The 16,789-nt window shown below is 68.5% G+C and overlaps 6 protein-coding genes across 6 annotated transcripts; 1 reads left to right on the forward strand and 5 right to left on the reverse strand.

Moving 5' to 3' along the window:
- Positions 1 to 383: 383 nt before the first annotated feature.
- RHOBADRAFT_51505 (uncharacterized protein) lies at positions 384 to 3,962 on the reverse strand (the record flags this gene model as incomplete). Its single annotated transcript, XM_018415874.1, has 12 exons — positions 384 to 754; positions 825 to 984; positions 1,089 to 1,135; positions 1,205 to 1,342; positions 1,419 to 1,765; positions 1,879 to 1,920; positions 1,999 to 2,077; positions 2,154 to 2,204; positions 2,287 to 2,393; positions 2,504 to 2,655; positions 2,730 to 3,708; positions 3,770 to 3,962. Coding segments are annotated over 12 exons (2,664 nt in total), but the record flags the coding sequence as incomplete, so codon positions are not given.
- Positions 3,963 to 4,007: 45 nt separating this feature from the next.
- Positions 4,008 to 4,689, reverse strand: RHOBADRAFT_41683 (uncharacterized protein; the record flags this gene model as incomplete). Its single annotated transcript, XM_018413931.1, has 2 exons — positions 4,008 to 4,399; positions 4,611 to 4,689. The coding sequence occupies 2 exons, from the start codon at positions 4,687 to 4,689 to the stop codon at positions 4,008 to 4,010; spliced, it is 471 nt and encodes a 156-aa protein (XP_018273736.1).
- A 243-nt stretch (positions 4,690 to 4,932) lies between these two features.
- Positions 4,933 to 6,174, forward strand: RHOBADRAFT_51506 (uncharacterized protein; the record flags this gene model as incomplete). Its single annotated transcript, XM_018415875.1, has 5 exons — positions 4,933 to 5,235; positions 5,298 to 5,417; positions 5,487 to 5,579; positions 5,646 to 5,988; positions 6,056 to 6,174. The coding sequence occupies 5 exons, from the start codon at positions 4,933 to 4,935 to the stop codon at positions 6,172 to 6,174; spliced, it is 978 nt and encodes a 325-aa protein (XP_018273737.1).
- Positions 6,175 to 6,292: 118 nt separating this feature from the next.
- Positions 6,293 to 7,918, reverse strand: RHOBADRAFT_51507 (uncharacterized protein; the record flags this gene model as incomplete). The annotated part of the gene is made up of 1 exon (XM_018415876.1): positions 6,293 to 7,918. The coding sequence occupies one exon, from the start codon at positions 7,916 to 7,918 to the stop codon at positions 6,329 to 6,331; it is 1,590 nt and encodes a 529-aa protein (XP_018273738.1). The 3' UTR covers positions 6,293 to 6,328.
- A 295-nt stretch (positions 7,919 to 8,213) lies between these two features.
- On the reverse strand, positions 8,214 to 12,615 carry RHOBADRAFT_51508 (uncharacterized protein; the record flags this gene model as incomplete). The annotated part of the gene is made up of 7 exons (XM_018415877.1): positions 8,214 to 9,205; positions 9,290 to 9,579; positions 9,643 to 11,809; positions 11,871 to 12,047; positions 12,122 to 12,199; positions 12,276 to 12,435; positions 12,596 to 12,615. 7 exons carry the CDS (start codon positions 12,613 to 12,615, stop codon positions 8,324 to 8,326), a joined length of 3,774 nt encoding a protein of 1,257 aa, XP_018273739.1. The 3' UTR covers positions 8,214 to 8,323.
- A 502-nt stretch (positions 12,616 to 13,117) lies between these two features.
- RHOBADRAFT_41687 (uncharacterized protein) lies at positions 13,118 to 16,350 on the reverse strand (the record flags this gene model as incomplete). The annotated part of the gene is made up of 8 exons (XM_018413932.1): positions 13,118 to 13,478; positions 13,548 to 14,185; positions 14,254 to 14,319; positions 14,459 to 15,447; positions 15,516 to 15,728; positions 15,964 to 15,989; positions 16,069 to 16,192; positions 16,275 to 16,350. 8 exons carry the CDS (start codon positions 16,348 to 16,350, stop codon positions 13,118 to 13,120), a joined length of 2,493 nt encoding a protein of 830 aa, XP_018273740.1.
- Between the last annotated feature and the right edge of the window lie 439 nt (positions 16,351 to 16,789).

The following is a 16,789-nucleotide window of genomic DNA, read 5'->3' on the forward strand; positions in this document are numbered from 1 at the left end:
GTCGAAGGTGGGCCGAGGTCTGCACAACGCGAGGGGAGTCAGTCGGGGCACGTAGACTGAGGGACAGGCTGCCATACTTGGTGAAGGCCCGCTCACTGCCTCTACGAGTGTTGACGAGGGTGAGGAGCAAGTTAAAGATTGGCCGAGTGATGAACTCTAGAGACGCTCTCTCGAGACCGCGCAACTCTCTGTGCTGCTCGAGATGGGCCGAGTCGGTGGCTTCGAACTCTCTCTGTACGTTCATGGCCCGGCGTCCGCTTGGAGAGCCCCGAGGGAGCTCGCCGAGGGAGGTGGACGAAGCTGCTCCTCCTGTTCCTCCTCGATTGCGCCAGACTCGCCGTTTGCATGGCTCGCCGTGCTTCTGATCACTCTCGAGCGTGACGTGAGAGAGGAACGAGGTTGCGAGAAAGACTACAACGAAAAGCACGGCACTTGGGAACGATGAAAGCGCGACGACGACCTCCTCCTGCTCAAGCCCGACGACCTCCTCCTCAAGCCCGACGACGACGACGACGGGGTTCAGATGAACCACATGGTCTGCCCGAGGGGCATCTCGGTCTTGAACACGCGGTCGAGCTTGTCCTGGATGCCCTTGGGGCCGCGCTGGCGAGCCTTGGACGACCCGGACGAGACGGTCGACGCGTCGTCGTCGGTGACGAACGAGCGGGCCTTGGCGGCGACGATGTCGGCGTAGTAGGCAACCGGGACGAGCGAGACGGAGCGCGTGGCGCGGGCGAACGAGAAGCAGAGCGAGCTGCACGAGGGGAGGGGACGAGGTCAGGAACTGCAGGACGGCGTCGAGAAGAGAGGGACGCTGGACGTACTTGACGAGCTTCTGCAGCTGGTCGGACGTGTGCGCCGACTCGTCGAGGAGGACAATGTACCGGGTCGGCTTGGCCGTGCCCTTGAGGCCGCAGTGCGCCTGGCCGTACCAGTCGAACGCGTACGGGTGCGTCACGGTCGAGTCGACGACGAGGCCAGGAGCTGTCGACAAGAAGCGATGAGTCAGTGTGAGCTTCGCCGAACGCGAACGAGAACGAGAGAGTGGGGAGAGAGAGAGAGAGAGTGGAAGGGAGAGAGGGACTCACGCAGGTTGCCCGTGCGGTCGCCGTCGCCCGCGTTGGCGGCAAAGAAGCTGTGACGGCGCTCGGCGTTTCAGTCAGGAAGAGACGACGAGAGACGACGAGAGGACAAAGGGACGCACCGCACGTGGTGGCGCTTCTGGCACACGACGAACGTGAGCGCCGGGTTCCACTTGGGGTCGATCGCCCTGAACGCGCGCTTTGAGCTGCGTCACCTCCTCGTGCACGACCGGCGCGAACTGGCCTTCCGAGACGCCGTCCTGCGAAGCGTTGAGGCGTCAGGAGCGAGTCACGATAGGGGAAAGAGAGAGAGGGGAGGGAGAACGAGCGACGCACGCGGAAGAAGATGATCTTGGTCGGCTTGACGCCCTTGGCGTTGACGAGGTACTTCTTGACGAGCTGGACGCACATGTCCTCGAGGTCGGTGATGAACTCCTTGCGGCCCGCCTGCTCGCGCACCTGCGCCGCGTACTGCATGTCGGCCGAGTCGACGGCGCCGACGACGGCGGCAATCGAGGGCGCGACGTCGTCGCTGCCGGCGAGCGGGGTGCCGAAGCCGGTCGGGTGCGTGACGTCGGCGCCGAGGATGAGCGTCTTGCCCGCCGTGAAGCCGGGAAGGTCGCCCGGCGCGATGGTCGAGTTGACGCCGCCGAGCTTGGCGTTGAGCTTGAGGCAGACGTTGCCTGTGTGTCGGCGGATCAGTTGCTGCTCTGTCAAGCTAGTGCAAGGAGAGGGAGCGAGTAGGGAGGACAAGAAGGAGGCAGAGGAGGGGTTCAAGGAGGGGAGGTGAGCTCACCGCAGTACTGGTCGACGCCGCGCTCGTTGAACGCCTTCTTGACTGCGCAGGCGTGCAGGAAAGTCAGTAGGACGCCCAGATAGGCCGAGGGCGAGCCCGAGAGGTGAGGAGAGGACGCACTGAGGAGGACCTGGGTCGGGACGGCGACGGGCAGGTCGAACGCCGCCTTGCGCTTGATCTCGTCGTACTTCTTCGGGTCCTGTAGACGGGGGAGGAGGGGAGGAGAGTAGTCAGTGAAGGTGAGGAGGAACGAGAGCGGCAGGGCGAGGACGTGCGGCGAGCAGGCAGAAGACCATCTGCGGCGGGACGCCCTTGGGGTTCTTGGGCTGCGCGCGAGAGAGGACGTCCGACGATGTCAATACGTGTACGTCGAGGGGACGTCGAAGATGTAGAGAGAGTGGGGCGCACGTTGTTCATGATGATGGCGTTGCAGGCCTTCTTGAACGGCGAGACGAGGTCCTCGCGCCCGTCCCAGTACTGGAGCGTCTTGGGCGTGTCGTCCGTGATGCGCATGCCTGCGAGAGGACGAAAGAGAGGAGGCAAAACGGGCGAACGGGAGGGTCAGTGCGCCGGCTCGAGGAAGGGAGGACGGGTGCGAGGGAAAGAGGAACAGGCCGGGACGCACCGCGCAGCTTGGCCTGCTTCATCAGGAGGTCGAAGAACCACTTGATCTGGGCCTGCGGCGGCGCCTGGTTCGGCGGCGCGTAGACGACGATGCCCCAGTGCTGGAGCGCGGCGCCGGGAACGAGGAACTTGGACGCCGTGAGGTTCCACGCGCTGCGGGCGATGGCGAGGGAGAGGGTCAGGGCGGGCCCGACAGGTGACGAGGACCGAGGCGAGAGAGGACGGACCCGAACGCGACCGACGGCTTGGCCTTCTGCGACGAGGCGTGGTACATGACCTGGGGCGGCGGCAGGACGCGGCCCGTGAGCTTGAGCATCTGGGCGTCGACCTCGAGGCCCCACGCGGCGGCGCTCGACGTCGGGCCAAAGTCGGCGTCCTTGCGGATGGCCTCGATGGCGGCGCGGCGCTCGGCGGGCGGCTTGGCCGAGACGTTGATCATGTTGGCCGCCTGGTTGGCCGTGAGCTTGGTCGGCGGGATGACGGTGCCGTGCACGAGCTCGAGGCAGTCGATCGGGACGAACATGCCGCCGCGCAGCTCGACGCACTGGAGCGCCTTGTCGACGTTCTTCTTGTAGGTCTTGAGGAAGTAGTCGGCGACCGTCATCGTCGTCGACTGGACCGGCGTCTTCTCGCGCTCGGGCAGCGGCTCGCCCTTGGCGGCGAGCTGGGCCGCCTCCTTGGCCGTCGTCTTGGGCGCGCCCTTGGGGCCCTTCTTGGAGCGGTCGGCGATCGACACCTGGTGGCGGCCGGCGGGCTGGCCAAAGCCGACGATGGCAAAGATGTGGCGGTCGGCGCGGTGCGTGACGCGCACCTTGGCGCCCTTGAGCTTGCGCTTGAGCTGGTGCAGCTCGGCATCGGTGAACGGCGTCGCGACAGGAGGGCCGCCCGAGCCGCCGAACCCGCCGCCGCCCCTGCCGCCGCCACGACCGCCCCTCGCGCCGCCGCGACCACCGCGGCCGGCCGGACCCGACGACGAGCCGCGGCCGAGGATGGCGTTGGCGACCTCGAGGACCTTGCCCGTGACGATGTAGGGCGAGAAGGCCGTGTCGGCGTTGAGGACCATGCCGATCGCGGCCGGCCGGACCCGACGACGAGCCGCGGCCGAGGATGGCGTTGGCGACCTCGAGGACCTTGCCCGTGACGATGTAGGGCGAGAAGGCCGTGTCGGCGTTGAGGACCATGCCGATTGCGGTGGGGCGGACCGACCTGCTCGACGACGCAAAGAGAGAGTCAGTGACGCTGGGGATGGACGATGTCGCGCGCGAACGCGTGCGGATAGGGAGAGGGACGCGCTGGAACAGGCCGGCGAGGAGCTGCCCACCCTCGCCGAGGGGCGTGACCTGGAGCTTGCTGAGGAACTTGCGGCCGCCGGCGCCAGGGATAAAGTCGTCGCGGCGGAACATGCTGTGGCGCAGGAGGATGTCGAGGGCCATGATGGCGGTCGCGGCGAGGTCGCTCATGTTGGCCGCCTTCTGGTGCGCGCAGAACTGCTCGAGGATGCCGACCTAGATGACCTGGGCGAGCTGGAGCTTGACGTCGAACAGGCGCGGCGGGCGCTCGGCCGTCTCGGCCTCGAGCGAGACGCGGAAGACCTTGACGCCGTTGGCGAACGCGAGGTTGCCGAGGCAGAAGGCGTTCTTCTGGTTGTCGAACGCGGCGCTCTTGAGCTGCTGGCCGAGGCCGTCCGGGTTGGACGCGACGAGGGCGTCCCACACGGCGATAGACGTCTCGCGGTTGATGCCCGTGCCCGCCTTGGCCGGCCCGTCCTTGACGGCGACGATGTTGACGTCGTAGTGGGCGATCGAGGCTGACTTGCGGAACTCGATCTTGTACAGGTTGGCGTACAGCTCGATGCGACGGCCGAGCGTGCCGCCCTTGTCGGGGCGCTTGGCGAGGACTGCAGAGGGAGGACGAATTGTCAGGGCGAGCTCGTTCGACGTCTGTTCGAGTTGTGCGAAGCGCAGGCTAGGCTGCCGAGGGGGAGAGTCGCTCGTCGCTGTGACAGGTTGCAAGGGGCACGCATACCCCAGTGCGCTCGCTGTCGCCACCGACGGGCGAAGGGGGGGCGGCGTGTGGGGGAGGTGGGAGGAGAGGGGGAGGGGACGCACCGACACCAGACGCTCCGGGGTCGCCGAGGGAGGTGAGGGTGAGAGCGCGGAGCTCCTCGGTGAGGCTGTTGGCCGACATGCTGGCCCTGGTGCGCTGGCGGTCGAGCGAGGTCGAACGGGAGATGAAGGTCGGAAGGCGGGGAGGCTGAACCGGGGCGGTGGCGGCTTGGAGGCGCTGCTGGACGGGTGCGCCGAGGCGGCTGTCGGTGCTGGAGTGGGGCTCGGTCAAAGCCTGGCACTCTCGAGCGAGGCGACACGGAGGGAGGTAGAAGCGGGGAGAGCTCGTCGTCTTCGTCCGTCTCCTCAACACACCGAGCTCGTCATGGCCAGCCCGCTCGACGTGAAGCGCCTGCACGGCCTGTACCAGGTCATCGGCCATGTCGGCAGCGTCGAGCTCGACCACCCGCTCGTCTGCCTCGCCCAGGTCGAGCGTCGCCCGTCCTCGTCTCGCTCTGGTTCTCCCGACCCGCTCCACCTCGGCGACATCGAGTGGGTCGTAGCCCTCGGCACCCAGAAGACCTCAACCGCCGCACCGGCGACCAAGCGCCGCAAGAAGCAGGGCACTGTCGACGTCTGGTGGGAGGCTCGCCTGTGTGGTCGCGAGGTCGACGACCTCTTCCAGCAGGTGCGCACGACTTTCTCCTGGTCCCTCACTAGCTCGAGACTGACCCAGGTCCTCGTTCGCAGGTCCCAAGCGCCGCCGTCAAGCCCGAGGTCATGCCGGCGAGGGTGCGAGAGTGCTGGAGCGCAGGAGGACTCGCCGTGAGCGGCTACATCGAGGGCGAGGAGCCTCGCGGGGGCATCGAGGTGCGTCTAACACGATCTACTTCGTTTGCGCGAGCCCGAGCGGGAGCCTGACGCCCTGTGCGGCCGCAGCTCGTCATGCAGATCACGCCGACCCTGCCCCTCACTCTCGTCCTCACGCCGTGCGACGACCCGCCTTTCTCGATGACCGACATCCTCAGCCACGTGAGCGCCACTCTTCTTCTCCTCCCTTAGTGCCGCCGTGACTGACGGCGGCCTGTGCGTGCGCAGATGATCAACCCGTTCCTGTCGGCCACTCAGCACCGAGTCGACGCCGCCAACTCGCTCAAGCAGCTCGAGCGCCTCAACGCCGAGCACGACAAGGTCTGCAAGCTGCTCGAGATTGAGCGCGACGCCAGCAAGCGGCAGCGGCGCGTGCCCGGGACGCAGCTGCGCCACTTTTCGGGCGACTCGGCGAGCGGTCCAAGCGGCGGCGCGCCGTTCGGGCGCAGGAGGAGCAGCCAGGAGCAGAGCCAGGGGGCGAGCCAGGGGTCGGTGCTCGGCGGTGGGACGCCGCAGAGCCCGACCGAGGAGCGCGACCTGTCGCTCAGCCCGAGCAAGGTCATCCCGGGAGGTGCGTCCCCCTCTCTCTCCCTCTGCCGCGTTCCCTTGCCCAGCCCTGACCTCCCTTTTGCTCGCAGTGACACACCGAGGCGTCCTCAAGCCCGGCGACCCGGGCTACGCCGGTAGCTCGCGCCGGATCGGCCGCGTCGTCGAGGACACGCCCTGGGACGAGGAACCGCCGACCGACTCGGACTAGGGCGCCGTTCTCTCTCTCTCTGTCTCTCGGCCATGCTCTATCTGTTGTTGTGCCCTTACCGAGCCTCTCGACTGCAATTACCTTTCTGCGAGAGCGCCGCGAGAGAGCTCGACTGCGGAACGTGCGAGAGGCTCGAGATAGCTTGCCCGCCGCTCTACCACCCATCTCCTCGCTCCTCCTCGTCCTCGTCATCGTGCGCCGCCGAACCTGCCGCCAACGACGCCGTCTTGACGCCGGGCAGGACGCCGATGTGGTCCCACGACGCGAGCCCGGGCGACAGCGCCGCCGCGTAATCCACTGGCGCCTGCGCCTGCTCCTCCAATACATCGCCGTGCTCCTGCTCCTGCTCGTGCTCCGAGCCGCACGCGTACAGCTGCCCGTCCTCGCCCTCGTAGTAGCGCGCGCCGTCGTCGTCGTCGACGGGATCGTGCAGCGGCGAGAGGTACGCATCCTCCTGCGCCGGCTCGGTGGCGACGGCGTGCTCGCGACGTTTGGTGCGCCGAGAGACGCGCGACGACGCCTCGGTCGAGAGGGTCGAGGTGGACGGGTTCGAGCGGTGCCGAGACGGGCGGGACGACGAGCCGTGCGACGAAGAGGGGCCGTGCGAGTCGGCTCGGGGCGAGAGCGGGAGGGGGACGAGGTGGGCATGTGCGTCGTCGCGCTCGAGCGAGGGGTGGAAGGTGGACGAGGTCGCCCCGTCGCGATGGCGCCGCCGCCGAGAGCTGCCCTCCTGGCTGCCGCTGTCGGCGCTGCGGTGCGAGGTGCGACTCGTGCCCTCCCTGCGCGACCGCCGCACATGCTGCCCGAATATTGCCTCGTCGACGCCGTCTCCTTCCTCGCCGATGGCGAACAGGGCGGCGTCGCCCGTCTCGTGTCGGCGACTGCGCGAACCGCTCGACGCCGACGACGCGAGCGAGCGGTCGCTCTTGCTCCCTCGCCGAACACCCGTGTGGACGTCGAGGAAGGGCGACGCCGGCAGCTCGGCCGGCTCGGCAGAGGCGCCCGCCTCGAACTCGTCGACCGAGATGCCGAGCTCGCGTGCGCGGCGGCGCGCTTGGCGGCGCGCTCGGCGAGCCTGGCGGTCGTCGTCGCCCCCGCCAGAGATGGCGCTGTCGGACGCGGAAGACGGGGCGAGGGTGCCGGGAGGTGCGAGGGCGGGAACAGGGGAAGGAGGAGCGAGGGCGGCGCCGGTGGGCGGGGCTGGCGGCAGAGCGACGTCCTCGAGGCCGAGCGCAGCCGTGTCGACGATGTCGTCAGGGTCGAGTCGAGCGGCCGCCTCTCGCCGTTGGCCGTCGCCGTGCTGCGCGCCCGGCTCGTCGCGCTCGTCGTCCGAATCGTCGAGCCGAATCTCGCCGCCGCCGCCCCGCCACCAGCTCTTAAAAAGCGTCCACCTCGTCAGGCCCGAGCCCTCGTCTGCTCCGCCGCCCGAGATGTCCCCACCCCTGCCCCTCGCCGTGCGCCGCCTTGACGCGGCCGCCGAGAAGTCGCCGCCGCCGATGCCCTCGTGCAGGCTCAAGAGGTCGGCCTCGCGGCGTGCGTCGCGCGCCTCGTACTCCTGCCAAGTGCGAGGCAAGCCGGAGGAGGCGCTGGGCGAGACCGACGGGCGCGTTTGCGCGTACCAATCGCGCGCCGAGTCTGGGTTGAGGGACTCGGACGAGGGCGAGAGGGCGAGGCGGCGCGGGAAGCAGCAGCACAGGGGAGCGCACACTGCCCGGATGCGGTCTGCTCGCGAGAAGTTGTCCATGCCGAGTGGACGGTGGTGGCTGGCGAAGGTCGAGGTTGAGGGAGGTTGTGGGGTCGACGAGGAGGATGGGCCGACGAGCCGCGTTCGAGGCGGTGCTGCAGGCGCGTGCTGGTGCCGAAGAGATGCTGCTTGCGATTGCGGTCAAGCTTGCGCACGCTGTGCGAGTCGAGAGGTCGAGGGAGACGCGCAAGGCCAAGCCGGAAGCCGGCTTCCTCGTCGCTCGGGCTCACCTTTCTCGCACCGGGCTTTCGCTGCACAGGGTGCTCCAAGGAGAGAGATACTCAAGGACGCGGGCGAAGTACAACAAAGAGCTCGAGTTGCGTCGCAAAGTGACCAAAGCTGCTGCTCCTCCTTGTCCGAGTCGTCCGCCTGCGTCCTCGACAGCCGCGCGCACCCGCCGCGCACCTACTGCGGGAGGTGCTCCGTGACAAGGTGGTCCTGCAGCCCCTCCTTGGTCGACGTGACCGCGCCACACGGCTGCGCCTGCGACTCGGTGCCCGTCCTCCACTCGCACCGGAACTCGTCGACGGGGAGCATCGTGCTCTCGTTGGTGCTCGGGGCCGACGATGGCGGCATGGGCGCGTCGAGGGCGGCGGGAAGAGGGTGCACGAGGTCGCGGGCGCCGAGGCCGAGGGACGCGACGGGCACCTGCGACGGGAGCTGCGAAAAGGTGGCCGACGTGTTGATCGTGCTCGGCTCTTGCTCCTCACTGTCGTCGGCAACGCCGTCCACCTTGACGTCGTCGTCGTCGTCGTCGTCGCCCGAACCGACGCCGTCGAGCGGGAGGCCCTGCGCCAGGTCGGCCGCGTCCTTCTGCTCCTGGGCGAGTCGCGCGACGTGCTCGTCCCACTTGGCCGCCTTGTCGCGGATGCCGTGCTCCTGCGTGCGCTTGCTCTCCTCCTGGTAGTGGCGCAGCTGCTGCTTGACGCGGGCGTACTCGGTCTTGATCGTCTTGATCTGGCCGGCGTAGACGAGCTCCTTCTGCTTGAGCCCGGTGTCGAGCAGGCCGCGCAGCTTGGCCGCCTCGGCCTCGGCGACGCGAGCCTCGTTGGCTCGCTCGACAGCTGCGCCCGACGCGGCTTGGTACTGCGCCTGCATGTACGACAGGTCCGACTGGGTCGACTCGCGCGACGCGAGGAGCGACTTGTTGGTCTTGGTGAGCGCCTGGCAGTCGACCTTGAGCTTGGCGACCTCGGCAGCAAGAGGGCGGAGCGCGACGAGCTCGACCTCGTGCGCCGAGCTCTGCTGACGAAGACGTTCGACCTCCTGCTCGAGCTGCTCGCGAGTCTGCGGATTCGGTCGATGGTCTGCCGTCAGACGAGGCTCACGTACATCGAGAAGGAGGGAGGAGAGAGACAGAGAGGGACGCACCATGGTGGATGGCGCAGGAAGAGCTGGCGGTGGAGGACGAACCGGCGATGACATGGCGAGCGTTGGGACCGCCTCGACGGCCGGCGTCAGGCCCCTCGGGCGAGCGGCCGTGTGCGACAAAGAGCGCGCAAAGTCGACAGGGACTTTGCCGACGACGGCGCGCTTGAGCTGGAACGTGCTCTGGTGCGTGCGGAGGATGATGAAGTCGACCTTGTCGACGCCGTCGACCGTGACGTGCCGCAACTCGAACGCCCAGAACTCGCTGCGCATGAGCGGCGCCGTAGAAGAGGCTGCGCGGGGTGTGAAAAGCGTGAGAAAGGTCGCGCGAGAGATGGTGAACGGCTCGGACGTACTCGAGTAGGTTTTCGGGTCGCGCAGGAAGCGCTCGATCTCGACCTTGGTCCCGTCTTCCTCGACGATGTGCGGCGACATCTTGACGAGCGCGACGACCTCGTCGGCCTTGCCCGCGCCCGGCGCCGGCGAGCTGTTGCGCGAGATGAAGCCGCTCGACCCGCCGACGCCTCCGAGGGACGGGCTGACCGGCGCGGCGGTTGCCGCAGGGGCCGAGGGCGGTAGAGGGGATGGGGAACGGTGCGCGCCGGCGGGTGCGCCGACCGGGGAGGAAAGGCCCGTGGAGAAGACGACGGGAGAGGACGCGGCGGCAGGAGGAGGGGACGCGCGAGCTTGGCCGAAAGGATCTTGACTCTGGACGCGTGCGAGGGACGGCGAGGCGAGCGCGACGGGGCCTGCGCTTGTCGGCGGCGGCGGCGCGTGAACGTTGAGCGCGGGTGGACGAGCGCCGAATGGCGGCCCGTACGAGCTCGAGTAGCTGAACGCCTGCGGCGGGGCGATGCCGTACGGCGAGGGGATCTGGCCCGACAGGTTCGAGTACGGCGAGTGGGCGTGGGCGGCAGCCGGGTAGCTCTGGGGCTGGGGCGACGACTCGGTGCGCGCCTTCTTGTTCGCCTCGCTCGCGGCGTCCTCGAGGTCGCGCTTCGACGGCGGCGGCGGCGCAGCGACAGCGTGCGGGTGGCCGTACGGCGCAGGCAGGATGGGCCGGTAGCCGCTGCCCGGGAACCCTGGCGCCGAGCCGAAGCCGTAGCCGCCGGGGAGCGACGGCGCGCCGGTGTACCCGTAGCTCGACGACGACGACGCGCCGCTCTGCGGCTGCTGCTGCTGCTGCTGCTGCTGCTGACTCTGCTGATCCTGCTGCCCGCCGCTCCACGAGCCCGCTGCACCGTAGCCCGTGTAGCCGTGCGGCGCCGAGCCCTCGCCTGCGTCCTGCTGCGGAGCGACCGGCCCTGCGCCGACCGTCTCGCCCGCCGTCGGCAGCACCTGCTGGGTCGACACGGCGCCGCCCTCGTAGTCGAAGATCTCGTCGAAGAACTCGCACTGGCGCTCCTCGTCGTCGGCGCCGCCCTGGGTCGGCGCAAAGTGCTGCGCTCCATCGTCGACGACCTCGGGCGACGCAGGGCGCACACGCGCGTGAACGGCGACGCCGGGGCCCGCCTCGAGCTCGACGAGCGCGTCTGGCGCGCGTGCGAGCGGCCGCTTGACCGCCGGCGCGGTGACGAGTGGGCGCGAGTGCGACCACGAGCCCGACGTGCTCGAGCCCTGGATGGCGGACATCTCTGCCGAGCTCATCGGCAGCGAGACGTACGACGCGGCCGTTGCCGAGAGGACCTCGAGCTCGAAGGAGCTGAGCGGGCTCGTGACCTCGCCGTGGTCGGCCGAGACGAGCTCGAGGCGGGTCTTGGCGGGTCGTGGTCGCGGGCTCGCGTGACGCGGCGACGGGTTGCTCTGCTGGCGGCGGAACGGCGAGCGTCGAGGGGACGAGTCGGGGTCCTCGATCGGGTCGAGCTGAGACGAGCGGACGACGATGCTGTCCGCGAGCTGGAACGCCGAGACGGCCGGGATAGGGACGGGCCGAAGGTGCGCGACAGGCTCGGGCTCGTGCGACGAAGTGCGGTCGTGGTCGTTGTGCTGGAGCGGGTCGAAGATGGCGACGTCGTCGTCGCCGTCGTCGGACCGCCGGTCCTCGACGTCCAGATGGCTCGACGCGGGCGAGTGCATCGACGTCTGCGCCGTGCTGGCGAACGGCAGAATGAGCGACGGCGTCGAGTGATCGAGGAGGGGTGGGGCGGCCTGCGAGTCGGGAACGACCGAGGCCGTTGTCGACCCGGACGAGGCGGCGGGCTCGTCGTTGTCGTCGCGCCCGCCCGACTCGGGCTCGGGGTTTGCGGCTGCTGCCGACTCGGTCGAGTCGTGCTCCTCGGTGGCGCCGTTGTTGTCCAGCTCGTCCTCGTCGCCGCTCAGGACGAGGTCAAAGGCGACGCGCTTTTTCGACTGGACCGGCTGCGGCTCGACGAGGTCGACGAGGTTGGCGGTGGTGGCCTTGACCTTCTTCTTGAGTGGCTGCGACGACTGCGACGACGTGTCCGACTCGGGTGCGACCATCTTGCGCTTTGCCGCGCTGCGGACGGGCGGGTCGTCGGCCTTGAAGGCGGGCATGCGAGACGACTGCGTATCGCGAGTACATCAGTAAAGGGCACGAAAGGAGAGAGATGCGGGTGGGACGCACCGATGCCGTGCTGCTAGCGGGCTTCTTGCGCTGCGTCTTGACCGCCCTTGCCGCCCTCGCCGCCTTTTTGGCCTCCTGCCGCTCCTCCTTCTGATGCCGCTTCTCCGCCTTCATCTCAGCGCGCCCCACCTCCCTCCAGTGTTGGACGAGCTGCGCGTTGGCGTTCTCCTTGGGCTCCTGCAAGGCGGGCGACGAGCGAGGGTCAGTGCCACGCCGAGACGGTATGGACGCGACGAGGACGCAAGGCGCACCCAGGTCGGCTCCCACGGCTCGCCGTTCTCGTCGGTGCCCTTCCACGAGATGCGGTACTTGGTCGCAGTCGCGTCGAGCTGCTCGGGTGGACGTCGCCGAAGGAGAGTCAGTCTCTGCGGGCACGAGGTGAGGACTGGGAGAGCAGGGACGCACGATGGCGTCGGCCTCCCAGAAGCCCTGCGAGTCGACTTGGGCGCCGTCCTCGTCGTCGTCCTCGTTGGACGAAGCTTGCGAGAGCTCGCCCGAGTCGCCGCCGGCTTGCGTTGCCGGGTGCACGACGAGCGAGTCGTCCTGGTTGGCGGCACGGGCCGATCTGCAGAGCGCGCACACCGGTGGAGAAGGCAGGCGAACACGTCGTCAGTGACTGTGCGGCACGCAAGGACGAGGAGACGAAGACGCGTCCTCCTGCGGGCGGTCGCCGATCTTGTTTTGGCCGCCCGAGACGGACGACAGGGGGAGAGAGCGCGACTCACAGGCTTGGGCGGCACGGCATAGTGTACACAGCGCGCGCGTACTCCTGGCGGTCCTTGAACGGGGCGCGAACGAGGCGGACGGCAGATGAAGGCGATGAACAACGAGGAGCCGCCTCGGCGCTCGATGTGGACGCGTAGAGCGCGACAGGCGGCGCACAGAAGCTCGAAAGAGGTGCTGCTGTTGGCGGCGACGCGCAGATGCGGTGTCGTCGAGGGGTGGAGCGTCAAAGGCTGCTGGCCGCGGAGCGAGGAGGCGAGCGGGGGGGCGTTTCACTATTTCTGCACGAGGCCGGCTTCTCTCGGGTCGTGCAGCTCGGAACTCTGCGCAGACGTTGCAGCAAGAGGTAGAGGGAAACATGCGAGGAAAGGGACAACACGAAGGAGGCCGAGGGGAAAGTGCGAGGGGAGGGGAAGCTGGAGTGCGTGTCTATAGAGGGCGAGGGAGGGTGGGCGCAGAGCGTATGTACAAGGGAGGAGGAACGGCGAGGGGGAATGCGTGTCTGTCCGTGTCGAGGACGCCGCTCAGGGCGTGACCGACTTGCCGGCGACGGGCCTTCCAAGTTCATCGTCGAGCGTCGTGCTGCTCCGAGAGGTGGCGCCGCGCTCGAGCGAGTCGCCTCGGGGTCGCCGAGCGTCGAGGTCGTCGTCGTCAGGCCCGAACCCTGCAGGGCGAGGCGACGGCGGCTTCTCGCCGGGCGCCAAGGGCGCACTGGCCGGAGCGTCGACGACGCTGTCGCCGTTCAAGGCGCCGCGGTGCCGGCGCCGGTCCTTGATGCCCCGCACGAGGAAGATGCACAGCTGGACGAAGTCGACAAAGAGGAGGACGGCGAACAGGACGACCGAAACCGAGATGATGACGAGCAGGACAGCTCCGATGGCGACGCTGCGAGGTCGAGAGCGAGTCAGTCGTAGACCGAGAGAGACAGACGACGGCAGAGAAATGAGGGCGCACCGGACGATCTCGTTGAGCCCGATGCTCTCGTTGAACGGGATGAGGGCGCCGGCGATGACGACGCGAAGGAGCGCCCAGAAGATGTGGGTCCCGTTGCTGCTCTTGTCCTCGTACGGCGACCAGATGCACAGGGCGAGGAACAGGAGCGCCTGGATGGCGAGGACGGCGACCGTCTGGGTCCAGCCCGAGTTGCGCGCGAACCCGACGAAGAGCGCGGTAACGAACGGTGCGACGACGAGCTCGACGAGGCCGAACCACCATGCTCGGCCCTTCCACCAGTTGCGCCGCTTGGCCGTCGACCGGCGGCTGCGCACCTTGTACGCGTTCCAGAGCGGGCTGTACGGCGCGAGGCCGCTCGCGAGGAACCGGCCGCGCTCGTGCGTCTCGACCTCGCGTCGCTCCGCCTTGCGCAAGGCGCGCTTCGGGTCGGGGTTTGGCGAGACGGGAGGAGACGAGGGCGTCGGACCGAAAGGAAAGGTGAGGACGGGGGGTGCGTCGAACGTCGTCGGGTCCTCGATCGAGCCGTACGAGGGGCGGAAGGAGCGACGGGCGAGGACGAAGAAGCGGAAGGCGAGGAAGAGGATGGCGGCCGTCGTAAAGACCGTCGTCAAGACAGACAGGACGATGGGCGCCCAGGACTGTATGCGTGAGGGAACCAGGGTCAGTCGGGCCGGACTGCGAAGACTGAGAAGGCGAGAGGGCGTACGTCGGCCGAGCCGATAGTCCACTGGAAGAACGACAGGAGGAGGATCGGGTACCAGGCGACAAGAAGCTGTGCACGTGCAGGCAGCGAGTCAGAGTACGCTCCGTTTGACGAGGCCGAAGCCGAGAGAGAGAGAGAGGGGACGTACGAGGCGGAAGGTGCTCGCCCGCAAGACTGTCGCGAAAGGCCCGCTCGTCCTCGTGCGCACCCCGCCCCACTTTCCGCCGCTCGAGCCGTACGCCGTCTCCCTCACGCCCGCCTCGCCGCTCAGACCGAGCCGACGCCGACGCCGCTCGGCCTTCCTGCCCTTGACGCAGCGGACGAGCGCCCACAGCGCCCCGCCGACGAGCGCGAGCGCGATGGCGATGGCGCACAAGAAGAGGAAGTTGATGAAGGTGATCATGAAGCCGTCGAACGGCGAGATGTCGAGGTTGACGAGGTAGTGCGGGAGGCCGTACCGCACAGAGTCGATCGTGCTCGAGTTGGTCACGTCGGGCACGACGATGGCGTCGGTAAAGGGGGCGTCGCCGTCGGGCGTTGACGAGGTCACGCCGAGCTGGCGACTGACCAAAGTCGAGGCGACCGAGAGGCCGCGGGCGCTGAGCGACGGCGGTGCCGACGACGACGCCGGCGTCCCGCTCGAGATCGACTTGGCCAACTCGGTGAAGATGGCCGACGCGACCTCGGGCGCCGACGGGAGCGTGACGACGTCGCGCGAGAAGATGCTCTTGAGGGCGTCGGTGCCGCCGACGAGCGTGCTCGTCCCGGCAATCTGCGTCAGGTTGCCGCCGGTCGCGTTGCGCATGCGGTCGATCGAGCGGATGACCGGGTTGATGCGGATGAAGCCCAAGCCCCACGCGAAGTTGGCCGTGAACGCCTCGTAGATGCGCGGGTACTGGACCGACAGGAGACCCGTCGTCGCGACGAACTGGACGAGCGACATGAACAGGAGGAGGCGCTCTTTGCGACGACCGAGTGACGCCCACAGGGCGTTGGCGTGCGGCGACGAGGCGAGGATGGCCGTCGAGGGCCAGACGAGGGTGCCGACGAGGAACCACAGGGCCGACAGGAGGGCGCAGAACATGGCGACGCCGCCCAAAGCCCAGCTGACCGACGCGAACCGCGCCGTCTTGCCGTTCGACAGCTCGACGCGCAGGCATGCTGCCTCGCTGTTGTCCTCGACGCGCAGGAGACGCACTGCGGGAAGAGAGGGGTGAGTCAGGTTGCGCTCGAGCCAAACGTTGGCCTCACTCAGCGGGACGCACCTGTCGCGGTCGCCTCGAGATCTGGGATCCAGTAGCCGATGCCAGGAATGTCGATCGAGTCGCCGACCTCGGCGGGAAGAGGCAGGGTCGCCGAACCGACAAAGTCGTAGGTCGGGAGTGGGCACAGGATGCCGCCGAGGAGCGAGCACAGGTCGATCGTCGTGTTGACGGCGTCGATGCCGTACGCGTCGAGGCTAAACTCGAGCTTGGCGTCTGCAGGCCCGGGCGAGGTCGAGGTCAGCTTGTCCTCCTCGACGAGGTGCCGCAGGGTGGGAGTTCCGCCGCCTCCCGCCGCCGTCCTCCGCCAACGCTCCGGACACACGCCGCCGCTGAACCTCGCACCGCACGCGAGGCGACCGACCGTGCCGCGCCGGCGTGAGGGCCGAGTGCACCGCCCCGCCGAACCCTCGCACCCGTGCACGTCGCGAAAAGGGGAGCGTCCACGCACTCAGGTTGGGGTCGACCGATGCCGCTCTGCAGACACAGGGGTACACAGCGTCAGCTTGCGGTCCTGCAACGGTCTGCGCACGAGGAGGAGGAGGGGGCGACTCACGAGATGTCGAACGAGATGGTGCCGGCGCCCGAACCGAACAGCGTCTCGTCGGGGAAGTACTGCAGGAGGAACTGGTCCACCTCGATGGCCCGGGCATCCGAGCAGTAGCTGACGGCCCTGGCATCTGCAAGGGCGGGGCGGGAGAGGCGAGCGATGTGAGCTTCTCGGCCTCGACGCGGACAAGGAGAGGGGGAGGAGGGACGCACAGAAGCGGCGCCTGGCGTGGGCCTGGCTGGCGAGAGAGAGCAGGACGAGGGCGTGCAGCCCTGCGAGCAGCCGCATCGAAGTCACTGGTGGCGAGCAGTGCGCGGTGGTCGGCAGGAGATGAGGTCGAGCTGAGCGCTGCGACTCTGTCGTCCGCCTCGAGCCTCGGCGAAGGGCTTTGTCCTCGTCGATCGACCGTGCGAAACGCGCCCTCGCTCGCAGCCGCTCGGCCTTTTCACTCGGCGCCCTTTGCCCCCTTCTCCGCGTTCGCGGGGGCCGACGATGAGCTCATCGTTTGCACCGGTCCAGCTCGAAACGTCCGCCGTCTCTCCTTGTCGGCCCTGTGTGCGTGGAAAAGCTGCGCTTGCAGAGCTCGACACAGTACCGCCTCCGTGCTCGGCGCGCTGCCGAGCGCGCAGACGCGACAGACTGCCGCTCGTCGGCGCTCGCGCTTCTCTGCTTCGCACGAGCCTCTTGCTTTGCTTCGCTCTTGCTCTCGCACGCTCACTTCTTCTCG

The sequence above is a fragment of the Rhodotorula graminis genome (genome assembly GCF_001329695.1).
Source record: "Rhodotorula graminis WP1 unplaced genomic scaffold RHOBAscaffold_2, whole genome shotgun sequence".
In the NCBI taxonomy this organism is placed as follows: Eukaryota; Fungi; Basidiomycota; class Microbotryomycetes; order Sporidiobolales; family Sporidiobolaceae; genus Rhodotorula; species Rhodotorula graminis.